At 36.4% G+C, this 27927-nt stretch overlaps 1 protein-coding gene and 1 non-coding gene across 4 annotated transcripts in view; both read right to left on the bottom strand.

The window, feature by feature from the left end:
* The window catches only part of LOC123318046, an 84525-nt gene that overhangs the window by 38382 nt on the left and 18216 nt on the right, over positions 1–27927 (bottom strand). For 2 of the 3 annotated variants that reach the window (XM_044904730.1, XM_044904728.1), the window contains exons 2-4: positions 18984–19307; positions 14670–14944; positions 11067–11344 (exon numbers count right to left, since the gene is read on the bottom strand). In XM_044904730.1, coding sequence (XP_044760665.1) covers positions 11067–11344; positions 14670–14944; positions 18984–19307 — 877 coding nt within the window. Of the gene's footprint in view, positions 1–11066; positions 11345–14669; positions 14945–16064; positions 16261–18983; positions 19308–27927 lie in introns of those variants that run through there. The other variant, XM_044904729.1, reaches the window with a different exon arrangement.
* Positions 6388–6507, bottom strand: LOC123318104. The gene has a single exon (XR_006538261.1). It is a non-coding gene; the product is annotated as a U4atac minor spliceosomal RNA (small nuclear RNA).

Here is a 27927-nt window from a genome sequence, read left to right as displayed (position 1 = left end):
GTCCGATTTATCTGGTGTTTCGAGCGACAACAATTATGATAAACCTTAAACAACATAAATTCCACCCTTGTTAGATACGATTGTTTCAGGAAGTGAATGAGAATGATCTCGGTCGCCGACTTCAGTTCTGTGGAGTGATCAGTGAAATGAATAAAAACTGAAATCTGTTTTTTAGGCGAGTGTTCATTTTACCTTAAGGTCGTCCAAATTCCAATAGTGAACCACGTGTGGGAACGGGACCTTGCACATATGCCGGTGAGAAACCGTCCAATACCGGGATTTAGTGGCGTACGTGACTAAGTACACGTTTGTACAAGCACCGATTGTTTACCATTGAACTCAAGAAGGAGTTCTTTCTTGAGTTCAATGTTTCTTACCGACCATTTCAGTCGACTTTAGTCGGCTGATCGTTTGGACGGTAAATATCCGGTTAGTGTGCTAGCAACTGATAATGATAAAATATCGGCCGATTTTATTCCGGGCCGTCCAAAATCGGTGTGTGTGCAACTAGGCTAACGGCATTGTAAACCGGCGTAACTGTCGATATTGGTCCCCCAAAAATTGATTGTTTGGGCGGGTATTTATGGAAATCACACAATCGGCCCTTTTTTATACCCGGTGATCTCACTGGCCAAATTTATTTAGATCTATTCGAGAACGCTATTCATCCAGCCCTTGTGCAATTATTGGAGAATGCAAAAGACCACCAAACGATCATTTTCCAACAAGATGGCGCACCACCTAATTCCGTTCAATCAGTGCGTCGGTACTTAGATGAAAATTTCCCTCAAATCTGGATAGGAAGAAGAGTACATATCGAGTGGCCACCCAGATCACCTGATCTGACTCCACTGAACATTTTTTTATGGGGTCTCCTGAAATCCTCCCTGAATAAAGATTTACGCTACCCAGCCTGAGTCACTGTATGATTTGCGAACTCGGATCATTTATGAATGCCGTTAAATTACCCCCAGAAATCTTGAATAATGTAAAGTGAACGTTTCCATTAAATCTATATTACTGCATGAAAGTGGATGGTGCCCATTTCCAGCATTTAATAAACAAATCGCGAAAGTAAGTACACTTCCATACTTTTACCTGTCATTTCGTTTATCGATGGAAATTTGGAAACGAAATTTCAGTACTCGATAAGATCTTCAACATGACGTATCGCAACAACCCTCATCGCTATGCAAAATCAAGGGGTTGCAGTTACGAGAAAGCAGAGAGCGGAGAAGTTGTTCCCTCTCGAATCAGAAATTGACGCGTCCGAGCGATTTTCCATATTTTAATTTTAAAGTCGGAAAATCGAGGTGTTAAATTTTCGTGGTTGGTCGAAGCCATTGGGTGCCACGACTGGGCCAATGAGATTTCGTACATCAGGTGGGGCATTTTCAGTCTAGAGTGTCTGCCAATCGGAATTAATAATGAAGATATTGACTGCCAGTTGTTGTGCTGATAAGATTGACGGCTTTCTAGATCGAAGCCGGTTTTTTGCTAGATCCGAGATATCCTCATCAATAGGAATTATTTTCTTATAATCTTTTATCAGGGGGTCTTGTCTTTTTAGGGCAAGTGGAGGTATGTGGCTAAGTGTTGGGAGCCAGTAATATAGAGTAGTTCTGATGTAGCCACTAATCGTTCTCATTGTTGCATTAAGCTAAGTGTCCACTTTCTTGGTATGCGTGCTATTCATCCATGCCGGTGCACAATACTCGGCCGCAGAGTATACCAAACTAAGTGCAGATGTTCGTCGTGGATTTTGAAGATTAGATGGTAGAAAGAGAAAAAGGTTCTCTGATGTATACACTTTCAGCGGTTGGGGAAGTGTCTGCGGGTTTTAAGATGTAAAAAAAAATCGTCATGTGCACATATTAGAGAGTGTCAGATAAAATACTCATATGCGCTACATATCTCTGATTATAAAATCATGTAAATACAGTTTGCGTGGTGGGGCTGGCCCTACAGAAGGGTTGAAAATTCTGAAAAAAAATCGAGTCTGACGAATTTTCAGAGGATATGTTAATTGAAACCGAAATAAGCTACTTTTTAAGAGACGGAAGTGACGTAAGGTCACAGCGTTCCTTTAAAAATGCACACAAAAATCGTTACTAGTACATAGTCGAGCGGGTCAGATTTTCATACAGATGGTTAATCTCGGTGTTGCAGACGTATTGACTCATTATTCTGACACTTATCAGGGGAAGGATTTCTTAATCTGACAGTTTTAAAATGATGATTTCGTTTTTGTATTCATTATGAAATTTGTATATAATAAAACATAAAATTCTAAATAACTTTTGTGCAAAGCAATTTTACAGACTCCTTACCGTTTCGAGCTAGAGGGCGATGTACAATCATCCAACCAGTGAATTATCGCTTCGCCATGTATCGCTAAACATGGAATGTACATTGTTGGTTTCCCTGATAACCGTGGGTACTTTTGTAGACACTTATAAGTTTTTTGTATTCTATCTATTTGTGGATGCTATTTTGGGTGTAACCTGTTTGTATCCCTTTTCTCAATAAATAAATAAAAATAAATAAATAAAAACCCCTCGCACTTATCGCCATATATCTCAAAATCGTTTGAATGTAGAAAACATTGCATTGAAAATAATTTTTAGGAAATGTTATGCTCTATAACTTTAATCACCATTTTGATATTTAGCAAAAATGATTTCTTTGATGTCGAGTCATCAACAACATTTCAATTGATTTTATAGCAACAGAAAAATATCATTGTTTTGTTCTATACTCGATAATATAATCGAGAGTGCTCAGAGCTGTCTATATAAATCTTTTAGTCATAGATTTATTCAAGAAACGTGACGGTAAGTTATAAAGTACCGATATAAAATGTCTGTCAACATCAGCCTACAGAAAACAAATCAGGACAGAAAACAGAACTTCGCAACTATACTCCATTCACTTTAATAAGTCGTCGGCCATGGATTATTTTTTTTATTTGGAGGAAGGTAGGTACACTTGAAATTATGTTTTGACGCTCTGTGTTCCTTTTTTTTTCGGTTTTATTGAAAGGGTGGCAGGGCGCATTCCTCCTCAGTTTGCACACGCGTCAATAATTAATATAAATAATAAATAATTCATATGTCTGTCATCTATTATGGATTTGACGATGAAGAGGAGTGAGTCGCTGTTTGCTGTATGTATTTTGTTTGTACAATCAGTGAACTATAACATCATTGAATTGGAGGTCAAAACCCTTGTTTTATTTTGTATTATATTATTACATTACGAGCTGTTATTTGTATGTTTTTGTAGAACTTGAGAAAGCAACAATAAATAAAGTTGCGAACGTCGCTCGAAAAGTGAATAGATTAGTCTAAAGCGGCCCACAGACGAGCAACTTAGTTGACAACATAGACATGGACTGTGCCTTCCCTTTCTATCTATGCATGAAATACGGTCAAAAAAAGTGATAGAGAAAAACTGAACATCGGGCATGTAGTTGCCTTTTTCTAGAATTTTGATTGGTCCACACTCACCTCTATGTGATCAAAAAAAGACAGGTGAATGCCCGACGATCATTTCCCTCTTTCTATAAAAAAGCCAATTTCATGCTGACATGCTCAGTCCATGTCTCTATGTCTATGGTTGACAACTATATTGTCAACGCGGTTGTAAACCATACGAGGTTGAAGGAATATCAACCACCAACCGGCCCATAGACGTTCAACTTGGTTGTCAACACGTCGTGTTGACAACCAAGTTGCCAACTAGGTTCATTACGTAGTGAGTCAAACACACATTTTTACATATAGTCCATTCAAGAATGATTGACATCTAGGGTGGCTGTGGAAAATCGATTTTAAGTTGGTAATAGCCCATAAGTTCAGATTTTGTGTTGCGGAATTCAGGTTGGTATTGTGAATAAACATTGATCTATAGAGTTATTATATGTGAATCTATGAACTAACCGACGGTTATTTGAATTTTGTACAGCTGTTTATGTTCTTAACTTAATCGTATGAATTGAAAACATGGTTGAGTCAATTTTGAATGATGATAAATATGCTGCAAAATTGAATATTTCTTATTTTCATATACTTTTCTAGGTTATATTAATATATTCCAGTTATGTGACTGAAATTTTTAGAAATCTTTTGTGACCAAATATTAAGCTGCGCCTGGACTTTCAAGACCTACTGGGATGTCAATCATTCTTGAATGGACTATACGTTTATGGATAGGAGAATACACTGATAACACCGCAACCTGTCAAAAGTGGCCACAAGTAATTTTAATTAAATTGATGTTAACCAATATTCCAAGAAAAATTTCGTTCACTTCGTTCGGACGTTTACCAAGGCTTGCCATGCCGTCTATAGCCGCCTTAACAAGTGGCGTTGCGCGCTAACTCTCTTTTACTTTATCTCGGTTTTTAATAGATGGCTGACCTTATTTGCGGCTATTTTTTCACAGGCAGCCATATATCATCATATTCGAAAAAAAATTAGCTATAATTGATATCACAAACATCCGTGTACGTCATACACTGATAACACCGCAGCCTGTCAAAAGTGGCCGCAAGTAATTTTAATTGAGTTAATGTTAATCAACACTCCAAGAAAAATTTCGTTCACTTCGTTTTGAAATAAAATATCATCCACATCATAACAATGCATTAGGATGATAGTTTAATGTCTGAAAATATAATATAATGGAAATTTTAACGGCGTGCAGACAGGAATTGAATTCTGAAAAAAGTATACATCGCTGTATATAACAATGCATGTAAAGAACCCTAATATCCATAGCTACTGTTGCGCACTCGGCCGCAACTACGTCGTAGCCAGGTGTAAGTTGGTAATATTTTGACCTATTTTTACGTGTACAGCGGGATCTCGTACTAGATGTTCTTATTGAAATATTTCGATCCCACGACCAGTGTTTCCATATTAGATTGAAGGAATACGATCCACAAATTACTGTATCCAAAATAATGCTTCATCTGAATCTGCACGACTTATATTTTAGCTACATGTCTGCACTGTCAAGAAAATACTGAGTGAAGAGAATGACAGGGAATTTCCTACCCAAGAATATGGTGGAAGTTGAGGATTTTGTGTTATAAAAGGTCAGCAACACCAAATTTGAAATTATATCTTTAAAAATGAACACTCCTCTGTATTGACATACTACTTGCAAATATGCGAAAGATAATTTGGAATATAAAGGGGGACGGACAACACTTCAAATTTCAAAATCAATTGGTTATATAAATACAGTTAGTATAACTTCAGGAGTCCGGGCAGATATAATTCCGGGACATGCCCGGATTATCGAGGCGTCTGGATTATTGAAGTGATTTGAATTTATGAAATAAATCAACTTGAAAATGATCAAAAATGAGAATTATCAATCAAAACAGGCACACAAAAAATGCTGACTTGTAATTACATACTCTTTCCTGCATCGAGGTATATTTTAGGCTCTTCAACGAGTGTAAGTAAAAGTGGGTGAGTGAAGCCAAATGCAGAAAGACAGATTCCGCAGGTGAACCACTTGTTCAGACAAGAAAATTATAATGTTTTGCATATGAATTTTTTCGCGCCCGGATTTGAGAAGTAAAAATTTCAAAATGCCCGAATCTTAGCCAGACTAGCGACTGGCCGAACTACTGGAGTTGTACTGCAGGTAAAGAAGGAACGCAAAATTTTATGTGAACTAAAGCGTGTAATTGGAACCAGAATGACTTTCTTGCGAAAATTTGTACAGTTCAAATAATGTTTGGATGAAAGTATCATATTTGTGTTCCTAGATGAAATTGATGTAACGTCTTAACTATTAGTCCAAGACGATAACCAACATTCTCTTCTCAAACTTCTGCATGTTACCTATGTGACAATAATTTAATATTCTTTATCAGCATAAATAAATATACTTAAACACTGATTTCTTGTACTTTCAATACAAAAATTTAGATAAGGAATTTCTTCAATCAGTTTATATAAATGTTATTTATTATGTTCATCACATATTTCCCAAAGTACATAAGTTCACATTGTGAATTGTGATAAAATGCGTGATTATTGAGACTTTTACGTAAAACGGACAACGTAGCGCTGATTTAATACCTAAAAATATTCTGAGAAGCTTCATAACCTCAGATTCAAAAAATATACCTAGAGTATATATATATATATATATATATATATATATATATATATATATATATATATATATATATATAGAGTATACTCTATAATCTTTGCTCACATTTTTTCGTGCTACAGTGGGGAATGTGTCAAATTTCAAGGGTCTGCTTTTATAAACGTGAATAGAGTATACCTACGAGACAAATTTTCTGTATACATGGAATTTTACGTTTTTGTATAGTAAGCCCCTTGTTAAGTAAAGAAGCTGTTCAAAAATTGCATTCGTTGTAGGTTGTAACGGATGCGATGTTTAATTAAGGGTTTCAGCAAAAGAAGTCTCACTAATTGATCACTGACGTTCTCAGCTCCCCCAGACAAGGATTGCAGGTATATAGAGTTTGCAGCTTTATATATCTATTTGTATACGTTTTCAAAGTACTTTATAGCATGGGGCGACCTCTGTGGAGCAAATATCAACTTATTTCCGGCTCAGGTAAATTTCAACAACTTCATCAACGCTTCGATCTCGTGGTCAAAAATGGCTCCTGCACATCCTTCCACAAATCGATTGGAAACTTCCAAGGATTATAGACTAACACTTTGGATCACAAAAAGGCAACAGTATGGCCTCCATAACCAACAGGATAGCCCATTCCGTACATGGAATGGACAATTTTGCTGACGTTATCGGGCCCGCGTCCTGCGGAAATTTTCGTGAACTGCGTGTTGGAGTGTTAGCCTGACTCGACTACAATTGTCTATTATCATGGCGAAGAACCAATCATAGTGTTACAATAGTGTAAGCCCGGTATCGTCAAACATGAAGGGGATGGCAGACAAATCGTCGAAATGAGCCATCCTTGTGAATTGGGAAACTTCAAGGTATGACAAGCTCAAAAAGCAAATGTCTTATGGTCTGATCATTTGGATTAATCAATTACATAAAAAGCGAGTAGATCCACAATTAACCTAAGTAGCGATAAGATGAGGAAGGGTCAAAAGAACGGACTATCCTTTCTCCATCTGATCAGATAAAAGTAAAATATAAGTCTTAGAAATTACTGGAAAAAACTGGGATTTTAATACCTCAAATATATACCGAGATATATCGTATATATGAATTAAACGAATTAAAATATTGAAATGATGCGGCCGATATCACACACACATATGCAATAATAATAATTTTTTTCCGAAAATAGTTATTTTCCTATCAAGTGCGGAAAGTGATACTTGCCCGCAACTGCCGTTGCCCGAACGATGCAAAGCAGATCGGGTAAGAAGTTGAGTGCGGGCAAGACACTTTCCGCAAGAGTTAGGAACAATATTTATTCTACAAGCGTGCGCGTTCGACCTTTTTCCCGCACGCATTTTTGTAGAAAATTTTTTTTCTACTAGCGTGCGCGTTCAACCTTTTTCCTGCACGCATTTCAAGTTGCAAAGAGTCACTTTCCCGCACGCAAATATTATAGAGTAAATTAAATTCTATCATGCCTCTATGCACCAAACGCCAACGATGAGTAACCCATGGTAACGACATGCAGAATTACCTCTGTCATTATACATGAATTAATCAAATCAAATTTGATCTGTTTTGTGAAATGGATATATTTATATATTTCAAGCGCTTGTAGAAAAAATATTGTTCCTAACCCTTGCGGAAAGTGTCTTGCCCGCACTCAACTGCTTACCCGAACTCTGCTTCGCATCGTTCGGGCAACGGCAGTTTCGTGAGGGCAAGTATCACTTTCCGCACTTGATAGGAAAATAACTATTTCGAAATCTAAAATGCGTATAATATAACAAGCGCCCAAAAGCTCCATACGATCTGGCGCTTGTTAATAAGAGAGTTTTTTCGATGACTTTTTGCTTCGATGAAGCAAGTTTTTCAACTTCTGGTAAATTGAATAGGAAAATTGAACACTTTCGGGCAACGGAAATGTATGGTATATATGGATATGTGGTATTAGTGATAATCAAGTTATGGGCCAACACTTTAGAGGGAAACATGCTATTTCAAACTATTAGGGCTGCTGTTCAAAATTTGCATATTATGAGTAATAACAACATAATATGGAAACAACATGGGTGCCGATTGGTAATATCGCAGGCATTACAGTATTTCGTATTTAAAACATAATTGAAAAGGTAATAGGTTAAATAGAATAAGGCTCACCAACAGGCACCGCGTAGGTTTTTCCGACTTCTTCAGGCCAACATTATTCAGGCTTTTTATTTTGTCTTGGCGCCCTAGCTAATTGAAATAAGGTACCTAGGAATGTATCTCGCGCGATTTGAATTGTTCGTTTTTTACTAGCAAAAACTTAATATAAGTTACCAGAAAATGACAAACCCGATGTCCCCATAGTGCCCCTGTTTACCCTCTACGGCGCACACTTTAGGAACCTATATCAATGTGAAACGCTCGTTTATCATCCGGATACAGGGCATTTGATCGTCTATTCTTAGGAGTCTTCAGACAATTCGGCTCAATTTTTAGCCTTCTTTCTCGAAAACTCAGAACTAATTAGCACTGATCGTGTTTATTTTTCGAATATTCGGTATTAAAATAGGGAGGACAACTATTGTGCTACTGTCAATATAAATAAAAATTGTAGAAAACATGCATAAACTTCCAGAAGCTTTTATTAACAACCAAAATGGAAACGGGATAGAGGAAACAATAGCGAACTACAATAAATAGGTGTGACAATTGAAATGTCATCAATAATAATAAGAAGAAATAAGTTATTCTCTCACATACAACACCAAGCCGTGTTGGGATTTGTGCAAAAACGCAAAGTAAAAATCAACCAATCTTGTTTATATGTTCAATTGAACATATAAACTAATTAGTCTGTTTCTTCTCTTCAGTGTTTCGTGGAATAATATTTGAAGGACATCGCAATTAAATAGGATTCATCTTTTGGAATTAGGATATTGTTAAAATTATTTAAATGAAAATTTATCGCGATTGTTCCGTTGATCAAACTTTTGAGCAGATTGCTCACGGATCTAATTATTTTCGCATTACCAAAATCCAATTTATCCGTCTCAAATTTGTATTTGGACAGTCCGGTACACTCTGTTTCATTAAGGTAACGTCCCCAGTTCCGCATCGCACGCAACGCACGGATCGCATCGAAAGATGTGTGTGAAGTTGGCCGAGCACTTTTCGATTTTCGAAAAAAAAAAATTGTGCTGAATTGTGCTAGGTTTGTGCTGATTTGTGCCGTTGAAATTTTTGTTTTATTCCACACGGTTCTCAAAATATTTCACAAAATGTATAGAATGGGCTAGCCCAGCACTTATCGAAAAAATGAGTTTTGATGACTAAAACAGGTTGTGCTACGCATGTACAGTGTGGTGCCGTTCGAATTTTTGCGGAAGTCCCTCTTATCTCCCGGAAAATCGAAAATGAAGAAAAATGTTAGCCCAGCACTTTTGATTTTTCTTCTCAAAAATTAGTGGAAAAACTTGTGCTGACTTGTGCCGTAAATATTTTCTCGAAAATTCGTCGGATTTTCCGGGAAATCGCGAAGTTGAAAAAAAAGTGCTGGGCCAACTTCACACACATCATCGAAAGTATTTTAGAATGCTTTGTATAGGAACTCATATAAGTCCACTGATACGTATCGTACTGCCCGGATTCATCGCTTGATTATTTTAATAAGATCCGTGCGTTGCTTACGATGCGTAACTGTGGACGCTTGCCTTTTAGCGGCAATCCCTTTCACGCTCTCCCAAATGTATTGGTACATATCTGCCTGTTTGGCCGATATAAGTGTATTGATATGGCATAGATTAACTTAATAATATAGATAAACTATCCTTTGTATCTAGCGCCATCTCTTAGTATGGTACATATTTCTCGTTTTTTTCCGATTTTCTAATGAATAACAACTGATATATCTATGGGAGATGATTCCTCAATATAAGAGTCAAATGAAGAACAGAAGAATCATCACTTGGAGGACCGAACCTGGTCGAAAGGCCCTCCCGGTCAAAACCAAGATTTGGAATATTATTAATTTCAATTTTGAAGGGAGTTCTGACGACGCGACGGGAGTGATCCTTCACCAAAATCAATTTTTGACGATGATGTTCTTCACAGTGAAAGTGGACACCAAGTAATTGCCTATGACTAATTATTTTTCCTTAGTTATCATCAATTCTTCTAATCAGTTTAATGAAGGCAGTATTATTTACTTTTTATTTCTCGTTTTCTGCTCTGGTTTTTTGTTTCAGACATAATTTCGAGATAGGAAGAGAATATAGCAATTTTATGTCAATGAAAAAGAAGCCCTTTAGTATTAAAAGCTTTTTCGGTAAACAAATTTGTCATCACTACTCACGGGAAGGCAGGGTTTTTTTACTGAGGTTTTTCCCTAAACTCTTGTACCTTACGCCGAATTGTATATGGTACCCCATTACACTTACCTTTGCTAAAACTCATACATAATCCATATTGTTTGATCGTGATCTACCAAGTCTCAGTTCTCAGTTTTCAACACAGATTACTGTAATATGTAGTGTTCAACACGAATAATGCCCATTTGAACACCTGTTAATTGTAGTTCAGTATTATTTCCGTTTCGGATTTGATGGTTAAAGTTTATGCGTGTCCTTAAGAATTTTTATTTGTATTGACAGTGGTTGTTCTCCCTGTTTTAATACCAAATGTTCGGAAAGAAAACGAGATCAGTGCTAGTTAGTTTTATGTTTTGAAGAAAGTAGGCTAAACGTTGAGTCGAATTGTCTGGAGACCCCTAAGAATAGGCGATCACATGTGAAATATTTTAACTTAGACCTGTCATTATTTCAGTTGGAATTTCGACAAGACGGAAAAAGTTATTTTAATTTTCTAATTAAGGGTTAACAATCAAAATCTCAATGTAATTCTATTATTGATATGAAATAGGAAATTAATCACTTTTTACTCACTTTTTGCTGGTGTTGTTTTCGTTCTTGGTCAATTCTTTAGAATCTCCACAGTCTCCTATTGTTTTGTCTAACCTAGTCTTGCTCGTTACCTCTTTCTTATTATTTCGTTCGATATTTTTCTCGTTGTTTTTAATTGTTGGTCTTCTATTTGGTAACATAGCCGTCACAGATGAAGATAACGATGTTGTGCTTTTACCCGAAACAATCGAATTTGACCGAAGCAACAAACTCGTTTGGCTTGAGGGGGAGTACTTATCGCGGACCAGCGATCGTTTTGACTGCAAAAAATAAAGAAATAATTGACACATCAATCAGATACTCTGATATAAAAGAAGGCCAACCAAAAATTTTTTGGGCCTTAGTAAAAAGTGATATGAATGAAAAAATACCTTTATCAATTTCTTTTCGTTCGCAATAAATGTCCTTAACTAATCAGAAAGAAAATGAAGCTCCAGTGTAATGTCTTTACAAGTCTTTCAGTAGTATTAGAGTTAGGGTGACCGGCCACCGAATGCGAAGTTGAGCGAAGTTGAGCGAAGCTGAGCGTTTTCAATGCTAAATGACGAGCTACGTCAGTCGATTCGTAGCTTGTCACTTATATCAGCATTGAAAACGCTAAGCTTCGCAAAAGATGTCTAAAACTCTGGTGAATTCCCTGATTCGATTTTGTTTTTAATTTCGAGGGGATATGGGATCAGTTTCGTTTTTCCCACTGGAGGTAGCGCTGTTTAAAATTTGACAGAGCATTGTCAATTGATATTTGAAAATAATGGGGGCTACCGTTTTTTTGCTCACCAGTTGGCGCCTTTGTAGAGTGAGGTCCTGAACATAGACAAACTAATGCAATATTTGTTTATCTACGATGACGGGAACTTGTCATTTCACAGATCATAATATTGGAGAAATTGAATATATAAATATTTGGTTACTAATCAATATCTCGTTCGTCATGTGTGTAAGTCCCTTTCTGACAATGATTTGGCTTCACTTCTTTTATAGCATTAAACACGTAATATCAATAAAAGTATTATAGATATATGGATACCATAAACTTAATATTAATCATATAGTTGAGTCTATGATTTGGACCTCACGCTACACTAGCACATCTAGCGGCGAATTCACACGCGGTAGCCCTCATTTGAATACTTTCCTACGACTTACGAATATGTTGTATTTATAAACGATTATTGCTGTGTGAAAATGTATAAGTTTCGAGAAAGGGTGTAGAGCACTCATTTATTCAACATGTCGTTCAGTAAGTTCAGTTTTCTGTATGGACAATCAAAAACTACAGCTCAGGCGTTTTTTTGTCTCAGTCGCTAGCGACACCTTGCTGAAGGCAGTCTTCGTCTTTCAATCTTCACAACCATAATAATATCGTGAGATAAATAATGGAAAACATGTATAGGTATTATTTTGTTAACTGTGATTTCTTTGGGAGTTTATTAATTTCCTCATTATGATGAATGAATAAAGCTGATACCCAACTATCAATACTATATACATACCTACTTTATAATATGAATTATGATATTTATTGCATGTAAGTTTGCAAAAAACCTTACTCGAAAATCATATTAAATTTTTTTTAAGCAACTGTCCCAAGCCACATCTCCAAGAATTGAAGACTGATATTTTCTCATGGGAGAACAGATTTTTTTCAAGTAATATCAGTATCACAAGATGAAGTGTTGATGTTAATCAATAGATATAGTACTGGCCCAAGAAGATATAGATATTTCTATATCTTCTTGTACTGACCGAAGACATCTAAAATCTTGTACTGACGTATTTTCGATAATTTCATAGGTATGTATCCATTTACTTACTTTGCAAGAATTTTGGTTTATTATAGATTAAAATTATGGAGTGAAAAGGATGTCCTCCAAAATTTGAATATATTTGAAAATTAGTTCTAAAATAAGTGTGCAAAGATTAGATAGAATATTTGCAACTGTAGTGACAGATTACTTAAAATAAATTGAAGGTGGTTCGTTTCACGCCAAAATTCGCCCCTTGATTCACCTAGCTGATCGGAGCGATTCCTATTATCCCCGTTTTTAGATACACATTTTTAGTACCGCGATCGAGTACTCTCTACTCTCCATAGCCTCAACTATTTTTATGTATTTTGAAAATTGCGACTGCCTAAAGAGGTGATATAAAACTTCGAAACTATCAGAGAACACATGGTTGTTTAGAAGTTCTGTGAAGAAACCATAAATGTGATGCACGGAACACGAAAAAACGACTGAATAATTTTCCTCGAAAATACAATATAAATTTTATTCCATGTCACTTGGATTCGAGACCCCGGCGACCTTCCGAGCAACCGAAAAGCACAAATATAATTAAAAAAAATATATATATATACATATATATAGGAAGGATGTTCAGAAATGCTAAAAATTACTAAAACATCACGAACGCCACAGTTCGGAAGTGAATTCTGAGGATAGTGGTTTCCAGACAATGCAGATGGATCCTCACGTCAGCCTGGGTAGCTCGGTTGGGAGAGTACCTGACCGGTAATCAGGGGGTAGTAGGTTCGAATCCTGCTATGGGTGGTACTTTTTTCAGAATTCAATTCCTGCCTGCATGCCATTAGAAATTTTCATGATATAGAGGGTAATGACAGGGCAGATCTTCTGGCTAAGCAAGGCTCCAATGAGCCTTCCTTCTTAAATCTTAAAGTAGACTTTTGGCCGTCCTATAGGCAGAAAATATGGGAAAGGTGGAAACTAGGGTGTCTTGCCCAAGTGTTGCTCTTGTTTGGGGACTCCTTCGTGAAATATTCGTTATATTAGAATATTATTAAGTGAAAAAAATAATAATAAAAAAAAACTGTACAAACTGGAAGACAACTGATTGACCATTGTGAAGATTTTGTCAACAGTAGAATTCTAAAACCCGAGGATTTTTCATGTGTATATGGCTATCAGCCAGGCACATAGATAAAGTATAGACGAAGAAGATCCATTGAAGAATTGACTGGTATATCGCTATACACCACATACGGTTTCCCTAAATCATTTTTTACGTCAAAAGTATGGAGTCATCACATTAATGTTGGTTTTATTCCTTCCTTCTTTCTCAAGAAAAATTATTTATTATTATGGTTATCATTATGAAATGAATATTTGTGAAAAAATCTATTTTAAGATATCTATTCGTTTCTAGTTAAAAGGAAGAAAGCCGATAGATGACGCTTCTGCATAAACAAAATCATTTGAAATTGAAGTTGACCCCCTGCATCCAGAGCCAGAGACAACCTGTCTCTGTGCAGAACCACAGTATAGACACCATGATGTCTATACTGTACCAGAACGACTCAATACGCCGACCGAACTTTTATACCTAGAGCCAGAGACAGAGTTTGTGCCGAGAGCCGAGTGCGTTCTGTTAAGACTTTGGAACTCTTTGTTACTAGACGCTCTGACCTCTGACCTCGAGTGTCGTATTAATGAACTTTATCTGTTTACACTCCATTGACTGACGGTATTACAGGCAATTGGCTCTTATTCGCATGGATCGTTTCAGTGAAGCGAGGAACTGAGAAAACGATGGTTTTACCAGTGCTAAAACATCGATTATTCTTACCTGTCTCAGTGGTGGTACCCTGTAATTGATCCTAGCTTCTAATCTCTCTTTGGCCTGTTGAACTACGGCAGGAGATTTGTGCACCTGAACTCTGTTCTTCTGTTCTTTGCAGAATTCAACGTGGCGATCGAATGCTTTAGGTCCAAAAGAACGATCACAAACCGGACAACGCTCGTTCGCAGAATTGTGATTGACTGTGAGATGACCCGCTTTCCTATTCGGAGTTATGGACGTGATGTTTGAGGGAGGATTTGGATTCATATCTGTCTTCGAACCTGTTAATTTCATATTTACATTAGTTTCATTAAAGGATCACATTTCCAGAGTACCAATCTTCATATATGGTCCGATTGTTGAGTATTGAGACATAGATATTGCAAGACAGTGGATATTATCACCTCTGCGTGAAATATGTTACCAGTGGAAATGAGAAATTCTTCCTTTCATAATTCCTTTTCATATACTGCCATAGCGGTGATTCACCCCTATGACCTATTAGACGTTCAAAGAAAAAAATAGAGATTGAGGTTACTAAGGGTTAATATGAAATATTATCAGCGGGTTTCATAAAACTTTGATTGTCCGATCAACGATTTGACAGTCACTCGATTTCTAAAAAGAAATCACTGAAACCTTTTCATTTCTGAATATACTTAAGAAGTAGCAATTGAGAATAATTGAATGGACGTATGAACGTCATAACTTGATGTGAGAATGATATTCTGAATGCTCATGACTGAATTATCGATTGAAAACAAATTGACGTCCATTTGTCAATCAAGCGTTGATTCCCTGATCCCGCTTTATGAAACCCGGGGTATATCTAATTAATTATCAAAATGTTTATGCTTTTTTTGGAATGTAAAAGTGAAATTTTCATCCTGAACTCGTTAAATGAGGAATAATCGTTAAATGAGGAATAATAAGTTCACCCCTGGAGTAGGAGAACAAATAATATCTCATATTCTAGATTTCAACATATGTCAATTAAGTGCATAGTTTGAATAAATTCCTCCTAATGGTTAAAGCGAGGGTAAAAGTATGTACAGTAACTTGAGGGACACCGGACACCCTCTGTATATCATGTGGATTTCAACTCAGTCGAAAAAAAATTTCATAATTCTACAAATTCAACTTCGCCCTCGAAGGAAATTCGGTAGCCCTGTTTAATTATCTTAAATTTCTCTATTTTCACCAAATTATGTTGTACAATGATTCGAACTTACTGAAGAAAAGCGCAGAATTTGTCCATTTTTATACATAATACACACTGATTCGATTAACGACATTAAGTATAATGATTTGATTAGTAAAATTATATTTGTATGCACATTTAGCAATAAAAATAGATGGTAGCAACTTACACCAGGTACCAAAAAAAATGGGTATTCTTACCTTCATTTAGTATCAGTTAGTTTTCTATTCATTCCACACGAATCCTGAATCTGAATTATAGACTAGTGTAGTAATTTGGAAAGAATTGCCCGTCTGAATTGAAATTTCGCACTTCACTTTGAAAATTCCAAATTTTAGTCGGAAAAATTCATCGGAACTCCTCAGAAAACGAGCATTACGAGAAAAGATGAAAAATAATGACATTGTCACTGTCTCGAGAAACTTGATGTTTCAGATAATTGAAAAAAAAGATTCTCTTTATCTATGTAACAATCCTTATGTTCAGAATCTTTATACAAAATATCTACCAATTGGATGATTTTCTTGATACAATGAATTATTATATATTCGAACTGAAAAGTGAAACTCTTCAAACTGACCAACATAATAAGCGATGAAGTCTGTGAAGAAAATACCCATGCTAATAATTTTGTGTACGTCTATATTATGTGGATATTAATTAATGGCTCTATACACTCAGTGATATTAGAACTATTACGAAGATAAGTTGAAAAATTCATAGCCTACTCTAGAACCAAAATTTCAATGTCGAAATATTATATTACTCATCATATTCTCCTCTTAAATGGATACATTTATTACAGCGAACCTGCAACGTCTCTAAAAAAAATGTTTCTTCTTACTCTGCAAACCAGACCTCCACAGCTTTCATTACCTCCTAGTTGGAAGAAAATTTACGACCTTTTAAACTTTTTTTTAGTTGAGTAAAGAGATGATAGTCGGATGGAGCCAAATCTGGTGAATAAGGGGGGTGTTCCAGTAATTCAAACCCTAAATCACGAATTTTTTGCATGGCAACATGAGATTTGTGTGCAGGCTCGTTGTCCTGTAAAAACAAAACACCTTTGGATAGCTTTCCGCGTCTTTTCTCTTTAATTCTTTCCCGTAGAGTGGTCAGTAATGTCGAATAGTAATCTCCGGTTATTGATCTACCCTTATCCAAAAAATCAATCATGATTACTCCATGGCAATCCCTAAAAACTGAAGCAAGAACTTTTCCAGCAGACGTTTGGACACGAAACTTCTTAGGTCTTGGAGAACCAAAGTGTCGCCATTCCATTGATTGTTGCTTTGTTTCTGGATTGTAGAAATGTACGCAAGTCTCATCCATAGTAACAATTCGGTTTAACAAGTCTACATCGTTTTCAAATCGAGCACAGATCGAACGCGATGCTTCTACCCTTGCACGCTTTTGGTCAACATTCACATTCGGGGCTCCATTTTGCAGCAATTTTTCTCATGTCCAAATTGACGTGAACTATATGATGAACGCATGTCATGAACTGCATCGATATTTTCGGGGACTGACTCAGAAACTGGCCTTCCCGATCGGTCATCATCTTCAATGAAAAATTTACCTCTTTTGAAGCTTGCAGTCCAATTTTTCACGGTCGCCTACGAAGGACATTGCATGATCACCAAGGGTATTAAGCATATCTGCTTACCTCTTAACCCTTTTAAATAGAGGTACTTCAATTTCTCGATTTTCACAATTTCGTTGGACATCTTCTTTCTTTTAATTTATTGCGTAACTCTGGTTTACTTGTTCTACCTCAAAATTATTGATCGTTGCTATGGTAACGCAATATTTTTTTATGCATGGAACTGGCCTAGGCTAACTAAATATCAATACATCCTCGTACATACAGAAGCAATAATTTATTTCAAATTTATTCTATGACAATGTGCTATTCTTGTATCCAGAAAAACGATAAACTTCATGAATTAATCGTGGACAGTCTCTCGCTCATCATATCTCACACTATGTTCGATGGGATTCAAATGAATGAGGTTGATGGGATGGTTAACCTTCAATACCCAGTTTTCTCAGACAATCTGGAAAGTTTTGGCCGAGCGTACACAAAACCACTTTGAGGGAATCACACGTTGAAATGCAGCAAAATAAATGATCATATTCAAATCATTTCAAATTATGACAAATTCATGCTAGAAATAACGAAATTTTCAAAGTGGGTGAATTCATTTTTACACGACCTGGTGCTTGAGATTCAAATATATTGTGAAAGTAGCTATAATCGAAAATATATGAATTCAATAATAAAGAAAGGTTCATAACTTGAGGCCCTGTTGTACCTATGTTCTCGACTGACTCTCGGTTTAGGCAGAGCTCAAGCTTAAACCTGGTTCAAAATGCTGATTTCATTGCTGAATTTTAGATTTGAACTAGGTCGTTTTCAATAAACCTATCAATCCATCGTTTCACTAACTGACGATTAGTAACCATTCTAAAATATATCTACAGATAGATCATAGAAACGAAATCACATGCATCTTCAGTAACTGAAACAATGGATAGATAGGATTATTGAAAACGGCCGTAAACCGAAACCGTACAACTGGGACTAGGAATTTTCCATGCTATTATGAATGCTCATGGAATGTTCTCGTGTATGTTACACCATGATAATGCGTTGTTACACACGCCATTGCTTGATGATGCATGATATTTTGGCCCGAAATATCGCCATCGTGCCTGTTTTCAAAACTGAAAAGACAAATGAAGGGAGCGAGGTTTGCCACGATCCAGGAGATAGAGACCGCATCGCTGGAAGAGCTTAATAGCATAATAATTACAAAAAGCGTAAATATATCAGAAGTTGACCAAGAATTGAAAAAAGCGCTGGCACAAGTGATTTATATCGAAGGTTGATCACTTTGAAGGGGACAAAATTGATATTTTGCAATTTATACCAATTTTTCGAAAAGAAATATTTCTAAGATCCAAAATTTTAAACATGCAGTAAAATCAAAACAAAATTCAAATACCACATTTAGGCTTTCTTCTTTGCAATAAAAATTAATTTCCAAAATTGTCTATAGCATGATAGCCCAGATGTTGTACTTATTCACTTCAGAAAAAAAAAATGTTGAATTCACCTTTTGCATGCTTGATCGTTTTTTGTAGTTCGAAGTGTTTCTCTCTCCACTTGCTCTGTTTACTTCCATAAACGTCACCAGCTTGAGTCTGACTGCTCATTTCTGGGTTGCTCCTCTTCAAATAACTCTTCTGGTAGAAAGACGCCATATCGGTACCCTCCACTCTCTGTTTGAGCGAATCGAATGGTTTACGTTTCTTTCGCGCTGTCTGTTCGCATATAGGAATGTGTTTTTTGAGTGGTTTCGGTAGAAAAGTCCTATTGCAGACATGGCAAGGCAGCAAGGGGAGCTCATCGGGTGGTAGTTCATCAGCTGCTGGCTCTGCTGTGAACGTAGATTCTATGTTGAGATAGACTGAACTACATTATTTTTTATTTATCTATAGTGAGTAAATTATCCCACTACTACTTCAGAAAAAAAATTCAAATAAAAATTGTAAGGTCAGGTTAGATTATGTAGAAGTTGTGAGGTTTCAAGGGGGAAAGAAAATGAACATATTATAATTCGATATTTCGTATAGATGTTCCTGTGAACGTTATTCTTCACCCTCGTTTGAAAATGAACATATATTTTGTTTTAACATTGACCTTGGCTTCAAGGTTATTTCAAAGTCATTTTTTTAAATGGGTATATAGGTACCTATTCTTAGTGGAGATTCTTATTCTTCATAAAAAAGTTACTTTTGTTTGAAACTTTTCTTCATCAGGTTTCAAATTCAAAAGATATTAATAAGTATTCCCACATCAGAGCATCACCGAAGAAAAATCAACTCGTCTATTCTACGACCAGAAATATTTCGGATTGCGGTCATGAATGATTAAAAAATCAAAAAAAGTAAGTAAAAAATGTGTACCTCAATAGTTTAGGAATTGTTAATTTATTTTGAATGAAAGATGGAAATACTTGTCGGTTTCGGAAAAAATTTAAATGATTTCTATTTATAAATGTAGAATGCAGGAGAAATGTTGTTGATGCTGTTGCACTGTATGGGGCGTTTTCCCATCAGAAATACTCCATCCCGTAGTTCTTTTCATCGTATAGTGAATGGATTCAGAGGAAATGGAAATGTTGCATCAAAAAAAGAACGCGTCGAAAGACAGTAGCTGGTTAGAATTATGATATCGGTGTGTTATCTGCAGTTGCCCGTAATCCCCATGTAAGTTCACATGCAATTTCTCGTGACTCTGGAATATCTCATATACCTACGTATATGAGAACTTCTTACGAAGAGTATTATTTTCTGATGGATCTGGATTCACAAAAATCAAGTTAACCGGCGTAACATGCACTACTGCAGTGCACGTAAACGTAATCCGCGATGGCTACGACAAGTGGAACAACATCACTCTTGGTCTGTAAAGCTTTGGTCCTTATTGTTTTGATGGCACGGTAAGTAGGTAGTCAAAAGTAATCGATATTTTTAGATTACCAGTTACCAACCCTGCTTGAGGAAAGACAGTGCATGTGGTTTGAGCATCATGGCTACCCGGGCATTATTCCATAATAGCACTTGAAATATTGGACCGTGGTCGCGAGGTCGCCAGAATTAACATCTCCTGATTTCTTTTTATAGGGTACACTTGAAGAGCGATTACACCAGACAACTCCAATTACTAAAGAAGATATGGTGGAACGCATACGGAATGCTTGCATGAATATCGATGTGAAACTTTGATGCGATGTAATTAATCATTCATGAAAGAATTGTTAAATGTTAAATGTATCGAAGTCCAAGATCATCATTCATATGAAATTAATAAAAACATGATATTATTATTGAAACTATTTTGAATTCCCGATCGTAAAAAAGATTTCCCCTTTTTCCTTGGTATCCAATTCCAATCGCAAATTGTTTTCATGATCTCAAAAGCGAATTGTTTTTTGAGTGTTGAGTTTAGATGCGTGATTCGTTATTTAAATAGACTAAAAATAAATATGAGGACTTTTTGCTTAGAGAATTTAATTAACTGTGTATATTAACATTCGCATCTTAGTGCTCCTTAGAGCGGGTTGTAACTCAGTTGGTTAAACAGCTGGTTTTGAGACCAATGGTTAACTTACCATAGAAGTCCATTTCCGTTGTAACATCGAAAATCTGGAAGTAGTTAAGTAAACCTCCATTTTGTGTAGTTTGTCAATGGTTTTGTGTTGAATCCTAGCAACATTGAACTCAAGAAACTTGAATTCAATGCCTAGCAACGAGCATTAACGTGCAGTAAAAACCCCATTGTATGGACTAATTGTCGTTAGGAATTCGGATAATCGAATATGAGGGATTATTGTACATATATTATTGCAAAAATTATTATTGTATAGGCAAATTTATTGAGGAGAACCAAAAAGCACTCGCAAACATAAATAAAAAATTCATTTAAGAATAGATAAATTGACTAGATTCTTTTTAAATATATATATAAGGATTTTTGTTCTGATATACGAATAGAATACCTAAGTATATAAATCTATATTATTCGTTGCTCAGATTTTTTCTTGAGAAATAAATCTTGGGCAATTCAGAAATTCCGTCTTGCCCTATTTCCAATTCAACGAGTTCTAAAAAAAATTTTTTTCTTTGATCTCTGCTATCAGCACATTCACATTCGGGAGACATATCACAATGTCCATGACGATCCTCTTTTGTCCATTTGTTGGTAAGTCCCCTCCAGTTGTAGTCCGTAAACGAACCATCGTTAGTAGGGCTTTTCCACTTCCGTCCGCTATATCCGGCATCACTATTGTTCGGGTTGTGCCTGTTTCGACGAACATCTTAACCCACCGCCCATCAATTTCACCGTCGGCATAAATACTTGAAGTGATGGCCTGGATTATAATTTGTCGTAGCAGGTCGGTTTATGCCCCTTTTCATCAACCCTGTTCAGTATTCCTTCTCTTAGTGTTTTGATTTAGCAGGCTTCCTAAAATTGCATTGAATATGACATCTCCCGCCGCAATTCCAACATCTATACCCTTTATTTCATTGCTCCTGGATAACTCGGCGTACTACCTCTTCTATGATCTCATCGCTGGCTGAGGCTTCTCGGACGGTGCGTCTCAAATTGTTCTATCCCCTGTGCGAAGCTTATTTGGCAGCTTCAAATTCCAATTCATAGGTCAAGCCAACCGAAGCATCTGCTCGAGCTACATATCTCTCAACTCATCAACGAAGGTCTGGACAGCGAGTTGTTCCAGGAAGCTATCCGGTGCTGTAGGATAGGCCAGCCTTACAAGCCTATGTCCTGCAATGTTTCTGCACTCTTCGGATGACGACCCATGATCTGCACGTGAAACACTTCTTGGCAACATCATATCTCGTCTGCAGTTTACTTATCAAAGCTTCGTAATTTCCTTGTTCACTTGGAGGAACGGTCTAAAGGATATTCAGTACATCTCCCCTTAGTGCAACAATCAACGCCGAGGCTTTATCCTCCTCGTCCCAACCATGGGCATCGGCAGCTGCTTCATATTGATTTCGGAATGTGCACCAAGTTGATTGGTTATCAAAGGTTGGAGGTTGCACCTTCATTCGCCCCTATCTTCCAGCTTAATAGAACAATATTTGCTGAATTTCCGGTTCAATCCCTCTTCCATAGTTTTCCCATGTTCTTCAAATCTATCCTGCACTTCTTCTTCTATATCACCTAATCTTTCTTCCATGTTTCCAACTCTTTCTAACGTTTCCAATATCATCTTCCACGATTCCAATCTCATCTTCCACCTTTCCACTTTTGTCTTCCACGTTTACAATGCTTTTGTCCAGCCTAGAGTAATTGTTCATTTTACATGGATGTCAATTCAAATTATCAAATTATCCTCCATTCTCTAAGTGTTTTCCCCCATTTTATTGATGCTTTTCTCCATTTGCTTGGTGTTTTCCCCCACTTTCAAGCACATTTGTTCAAGGGCTTGCTTGAAAAATTCCAAAACTCGCCTGGTCCATTTTCTTTGCTCACGATTTTGATTGGCATTAAGAATATTCCACTATTTAAATAACACAACACCCAACATCTGACACCAATGTAATTTTCTGAGGGTTAATTAAATTGCATTGGAATAACACTAAAATTTTAATGACAGAACCGGACATCCGGTTGTTTCAAAATTAAATGAATCAACGTCTCTGTGTATTGACAAATAATGTCGATTCAGAAAATACAATTCTGAAGATTTTTTGAGAATTCGTCTGATGAAGGAGTCTGATGTAGACTCCGAAACGTTTCGAAGTTATCATTTTGAAGTTCAATTTTTTGTTCATTGTCAGGCAACAATTTATTTTTATCTGATTTGCCCCTGACAAATTAGTGCAAGAATTTAAGCAGGAGCAAATCGATTATTACAATTTTTTAATTGATTTTGTTTCAGAGTCTGGGCGTGAAAACCCTAAAGAGTTTCAGAAGATTCTTTCTTAATGCCTAATTTATTCATATACTGATCATGTGTGTGGAAAGTTATATAAAGCGTACTATGCTCTATCACGTCCAAGGAGCTGTAACCTTTCGAGGAGCTGATGAACATTTCAGGCTATAATGTTCTCTGGGGTTGCTCAGGGGGATCTCATATCTCATCGAGTTTTTGTTTACCAAAAGAGAATTATTCGACTTTTATTCAAACTTTGGCCGCGTAACTCAGTTCCTTCGATTTTCAAACAGATTTTAATGAGTACGAAACACGGCATACAGATATTATAGCCTTTCCCAGACATCAGCAGCGAAGTACGAGTCTTCAATAAATTATATGGATATCTTTAGCTCAACAAGCATCTGCCCAGTAGATTTAAATCAATGAATGGAGTATTTCTATACACGAAAAGTCGTGTTTCTATTACTCAATAAGTATGTATTATTATTCTAAGAAAGTATCGACCAGCTATTAGGCCCGCCGGTAGCTGTCTGAGCGCCCATGTGCAAATACTGTTATGCCGCCCCCAATAGGGCGCTACATCAGGGGCGTAACCAGGGAGCAATTTGGGGGGGGTAGTGGCAAGTTTTAGCGAGGGATCTGAACTGATCTTGAGTGGAAAGCGGGGAAAGGGGGGGAATTGTTAGATCGTTTCCATTCGAAGATTTAGTGTGGAGAACTCTTTTCTGGGGGGGGAGGGGGGTTGATTACCCCCAGTACCCCCCCTAAATACCCCCTGCGCTTAATATGCTGAGTCTTCTGCATTGAATTATTGTTATATATATTATATTATTGTTATTTCTATTTATAAAATTGAAAAATCATATAGATACACACTCAAATATTTATCTAAAAAAAATTCACTCTTCTCGCTTTTATATTTGCGAAATCTTCTATAATCTTAGTCATATCCAATCTATCCAAAATTTGGTGTTCAATTGAAATTATAGCTAAATTACTTAATCTGTCTTGAAGCATAGTGGATCTTAAATAATTCTTGATAATTTTTAATTTTGAAAAAGATCTTTCGCCAGATGCAACTGAAACCGGCAATGTTAGGAGTATTCATAGTGCTTTTGTTATATTCGAAAATGTAGAAATTAAGTCATTGCCCAAAAATTCCGTGGATATACGGAAATTATCGATGTTGGCCGCCTGTCCTCCCGATCCTTCAGAGAAAAAGTCTCTCTAAGGGGAATGGGGAGACCTTGCCGCCCCCAATGTTGAACGAAGTTGGAGAAATTTCAAAGCAGTTGGCAAAATTTCTATGTTTCTATGACAGTTGGCAAAATTTTAAAGCAGTTGGAGTTGGACAACCGCCCCCTTTTTTTTTCTCCCCCCCTCCCCCCGCTCACCACGTTGTTTGTTCCCTCCAACAAAAATTTCAATTTCACTGGATTTGCCGCCCTTGTGCCGGGCACGCCTTGCAAGCCCGCTTACGGCGGGCCTGCCAGCTATTAATATTGAATATACCTAGAAGTAATTATACAGGGTCTTTCACGAGGAACCTCACCCATATTTATACGGGAAACTACTGAACGTATTTTCATGAAATTCAGCACTGATAAGTATTTCACGATGCTGATGAAATCTAAAATATTTTCAAGGCATGTGCACCTCCGGTTTTTCCGGAAATGACGTCAACTTCCGTTTTTCAAATTAGAACACCATTTTTTTATTGCAGAAATAGATTCCTTAGAAAATTTCAAGTTATTTTGATGTAAAATTTTTCAGTTTTGGTTGGAAAATTCTCTCTGAGCGGGAAAATTCGAAAAAAAAAATCGAAAATAGAGCTCCGCTGAAACAAGAATAACTTCGAGGCTCTTAATATCCCACTTGGAACGGGACTGTTGCCGAATGGTGGTGATTCTCATTGAAAATAAATTGTTCGACACTATCTGAATAAAGTCTTCCCAGAGCGTGTATCAATTTTGTGCTCTGAACGCTACCTAGGTCTGAACACCTGCGATTTGTTTTATTCTTTATTTGAAGTCCTTCGAAAAATTTGACAAATCGTTAAACGGAGATGAAAGGAGAAGGATACCAATCCTTTCCAACAATTTGTGTTCTACACCTACTCTTAGTACGATTCTCTGCTGGTGTGTAAGTAGGGGGAACAGAAAGCAATCAGAGGTGAACCGCCGTATTTCTGTGCCGTATTGCTCAAACCCTTACCCTGCTGAGTTCAATGTCAAGCAACAATTTTTTTTTATCTGATTTGCCCCTGACAAATTAGTGCAAGAATTTACGCAGGAGCAAATCGATTATTACAATTTTTTAATTGATTTTGTTTCAGAGACTGGGCGTGAAAACTCTAAAGAGTTTCAGAAGATTCTTTCTTAATGCCTAATTTATTCATATACTGATCAGGTGTGTGGAAAGTTATAAAAAGCGTACTATGCTCTATCACGTCCAAGGAGCTGTAACCTTTCGAGGAGCTGATAAACATTTACCACAGCATGGTTTATAACCAATCAGGCTATAATGTTCTCTGGGGTTGCTCAGGGGGATCTCATATCCCATCGAGTTTTTGTTTACCAAAAAAGAATTATTCGACTTTTATTCAAACTTCGGCCGCGTAACTCAGTTCCTTCGATTTTCAAACAGATTTTAATGAGTACGAAACACGGCATACAGATATTATAGCCTTTCCCTTACCCTGCTGAGTTCGGACATTATTGCTCGTTAAGTGTGAACCTTGGTTTTGGCGAACTAATCCGTAACACCCGTAGCGCGTTTGAAATCGGATCCCCCTTTCTTTCCGTTCAACTCACTTCGTAAATTCACCACCTTTCCATTGCTATTTGTGTAAATTCGAAAGAAATCCTCTAAGTTGTGTTAAGTGGACTGTTGCTATTCCACGTTTTGCGCCTTTCACTTGACTGGTTTACTTTATTTCCCTGTAAATCGGTGATCTTTATTGCGATACAACGAATAAACTTTGTTAACTCGGATTTTGACTTTCACTTATCGCTAACACCCTAGATAACAAGGAACCTTGTCTTCGACTCGAAGCCATCAGGATAGGTTTGCTATTTTTTTCTTTCAAGAATAGATGGCACTCGAGGCAAAACCGAGGAAACGTCGTTACATGTTCTTTTATATTATTCTTCCTATAGAATAATCAAGAATGTCAGAAACAGCCCAATAAATCCTACCATTCAAATAATATCATTATAATCTGCCTTGAAGTCACACCATTTAAATAGAGGATTTGGGGATAGAAGAATAAATATATAGTCGATAAAATATGAGATATATTTATCAGAATAATTATAATAAAAAATCCTCATAAAAATATGTGTGAAAAGAATTACAGAAATAAAAAACACTAAAAGATTTCTAGTGAATCTTGATTGAACTGACGGCCAAATTTTCCAGATATACCTACTCTAAATTTTCTACTAAGAGCACTTAGTTCTAAGATTAGGAAGATGCTAACGAATAATTTAACTTTCTACTTGGACTTCAAAATATAAGCACTTAAGTCTCTCAACTTGTGGGTTGACTTCTGGTTGAACAAAATTCCATACTGTACCGTTCCTCGCCGTCTATTGTTTTCAAAATTTGATGTGATTTCACATATGACTTTTCTGTTAATTTCCATATTATCGTTGACCCAATATAACAATTTCTCAAAGAAGAACAGCAATTCGTCTATTCCACTGGCGCCGTACCGACCGTACCCAAGAGTCTCCATTTTTTTTACTATATCGATTGAAATTTATTTTGGGAGGATTTTGCATCTCTTCACAAACCTTTTAGGGCTTTCACTCCCAATCTCTGAAACAAAATCAATTAAAAATGAAATCAACGATTTGCTCCTGCGTGAATTCTTGCACTAATTTGTCAGGAGCAAATTAACTAGAAAAAATTGTTGCCTGACAATGAACTCAAAATAAATAACGTTGAAACTATAATTCTTCGTAACGTTTCGGAGTCTATATCAGACTCCTTCATCAGACGAAAAAATCTACTTTTGAAAATCTTCTGGAATTGTCGCTTTTTGTCTGACATTAATTGTCAACACACAGAAACAGAGACTGCACAGAAACGTTGATTCATTTAATTTTGAAATTACCGGATGACAGTTCCTTCTTTAATAAATTGATCCAAATATGATCTATTCCTACCGAACAATTTGCCAAATTATTATCCTGATCTAATAGAATACACGTAGACTCTTTAATTTTTCGTTTATAATGGTCTGGTTCTGTCATTAAAATTTTTGTGTTGTCCCAATCCATCATGTGGTCTCCCGTATTAGAACAAATGTGATCTGCGATTTGCGATCGATTAATTTCTCTATTTTTAATATTATTTTTATGTTCGCGTTTTCTTATTTCTAGAGGTCTGGACGTTTCACCTGTATAACTTTTACCACAAATACAGGGTATGTTGTAAATACAATTTTTTGATTTTTGTTTTTCGTTCAAAGGTTTAGTTTTTGTTAATATAGATCTTAAATCATTTTGCGTTTTAAAAACAGTTCGTATGTTGAACTTCGAACCGATTCTTCTTATTTTTTCTGAAAGGCCATTAACATAAG

This window comes from Coccinella septempunctata, chromosome 7, assembly GCF_907165205.1.
Source record: "Coccinella septempunctata chromosome 7, icCocSept1.1, whole genome shotgun sequence".
Taxonomy (NCBI): domain Eukaryota; kingdom Metazoa; phylum Arthropoda; class Insecta; order Coleoptera; family Coccinellidae; genus Coccinella; species Coccinella septempunctata.
The sequence above is the reverse complement of the archived record's forward strand: the minus strand, read 5'-3'. Positions and strand labels throughout refer to the sequence as shown.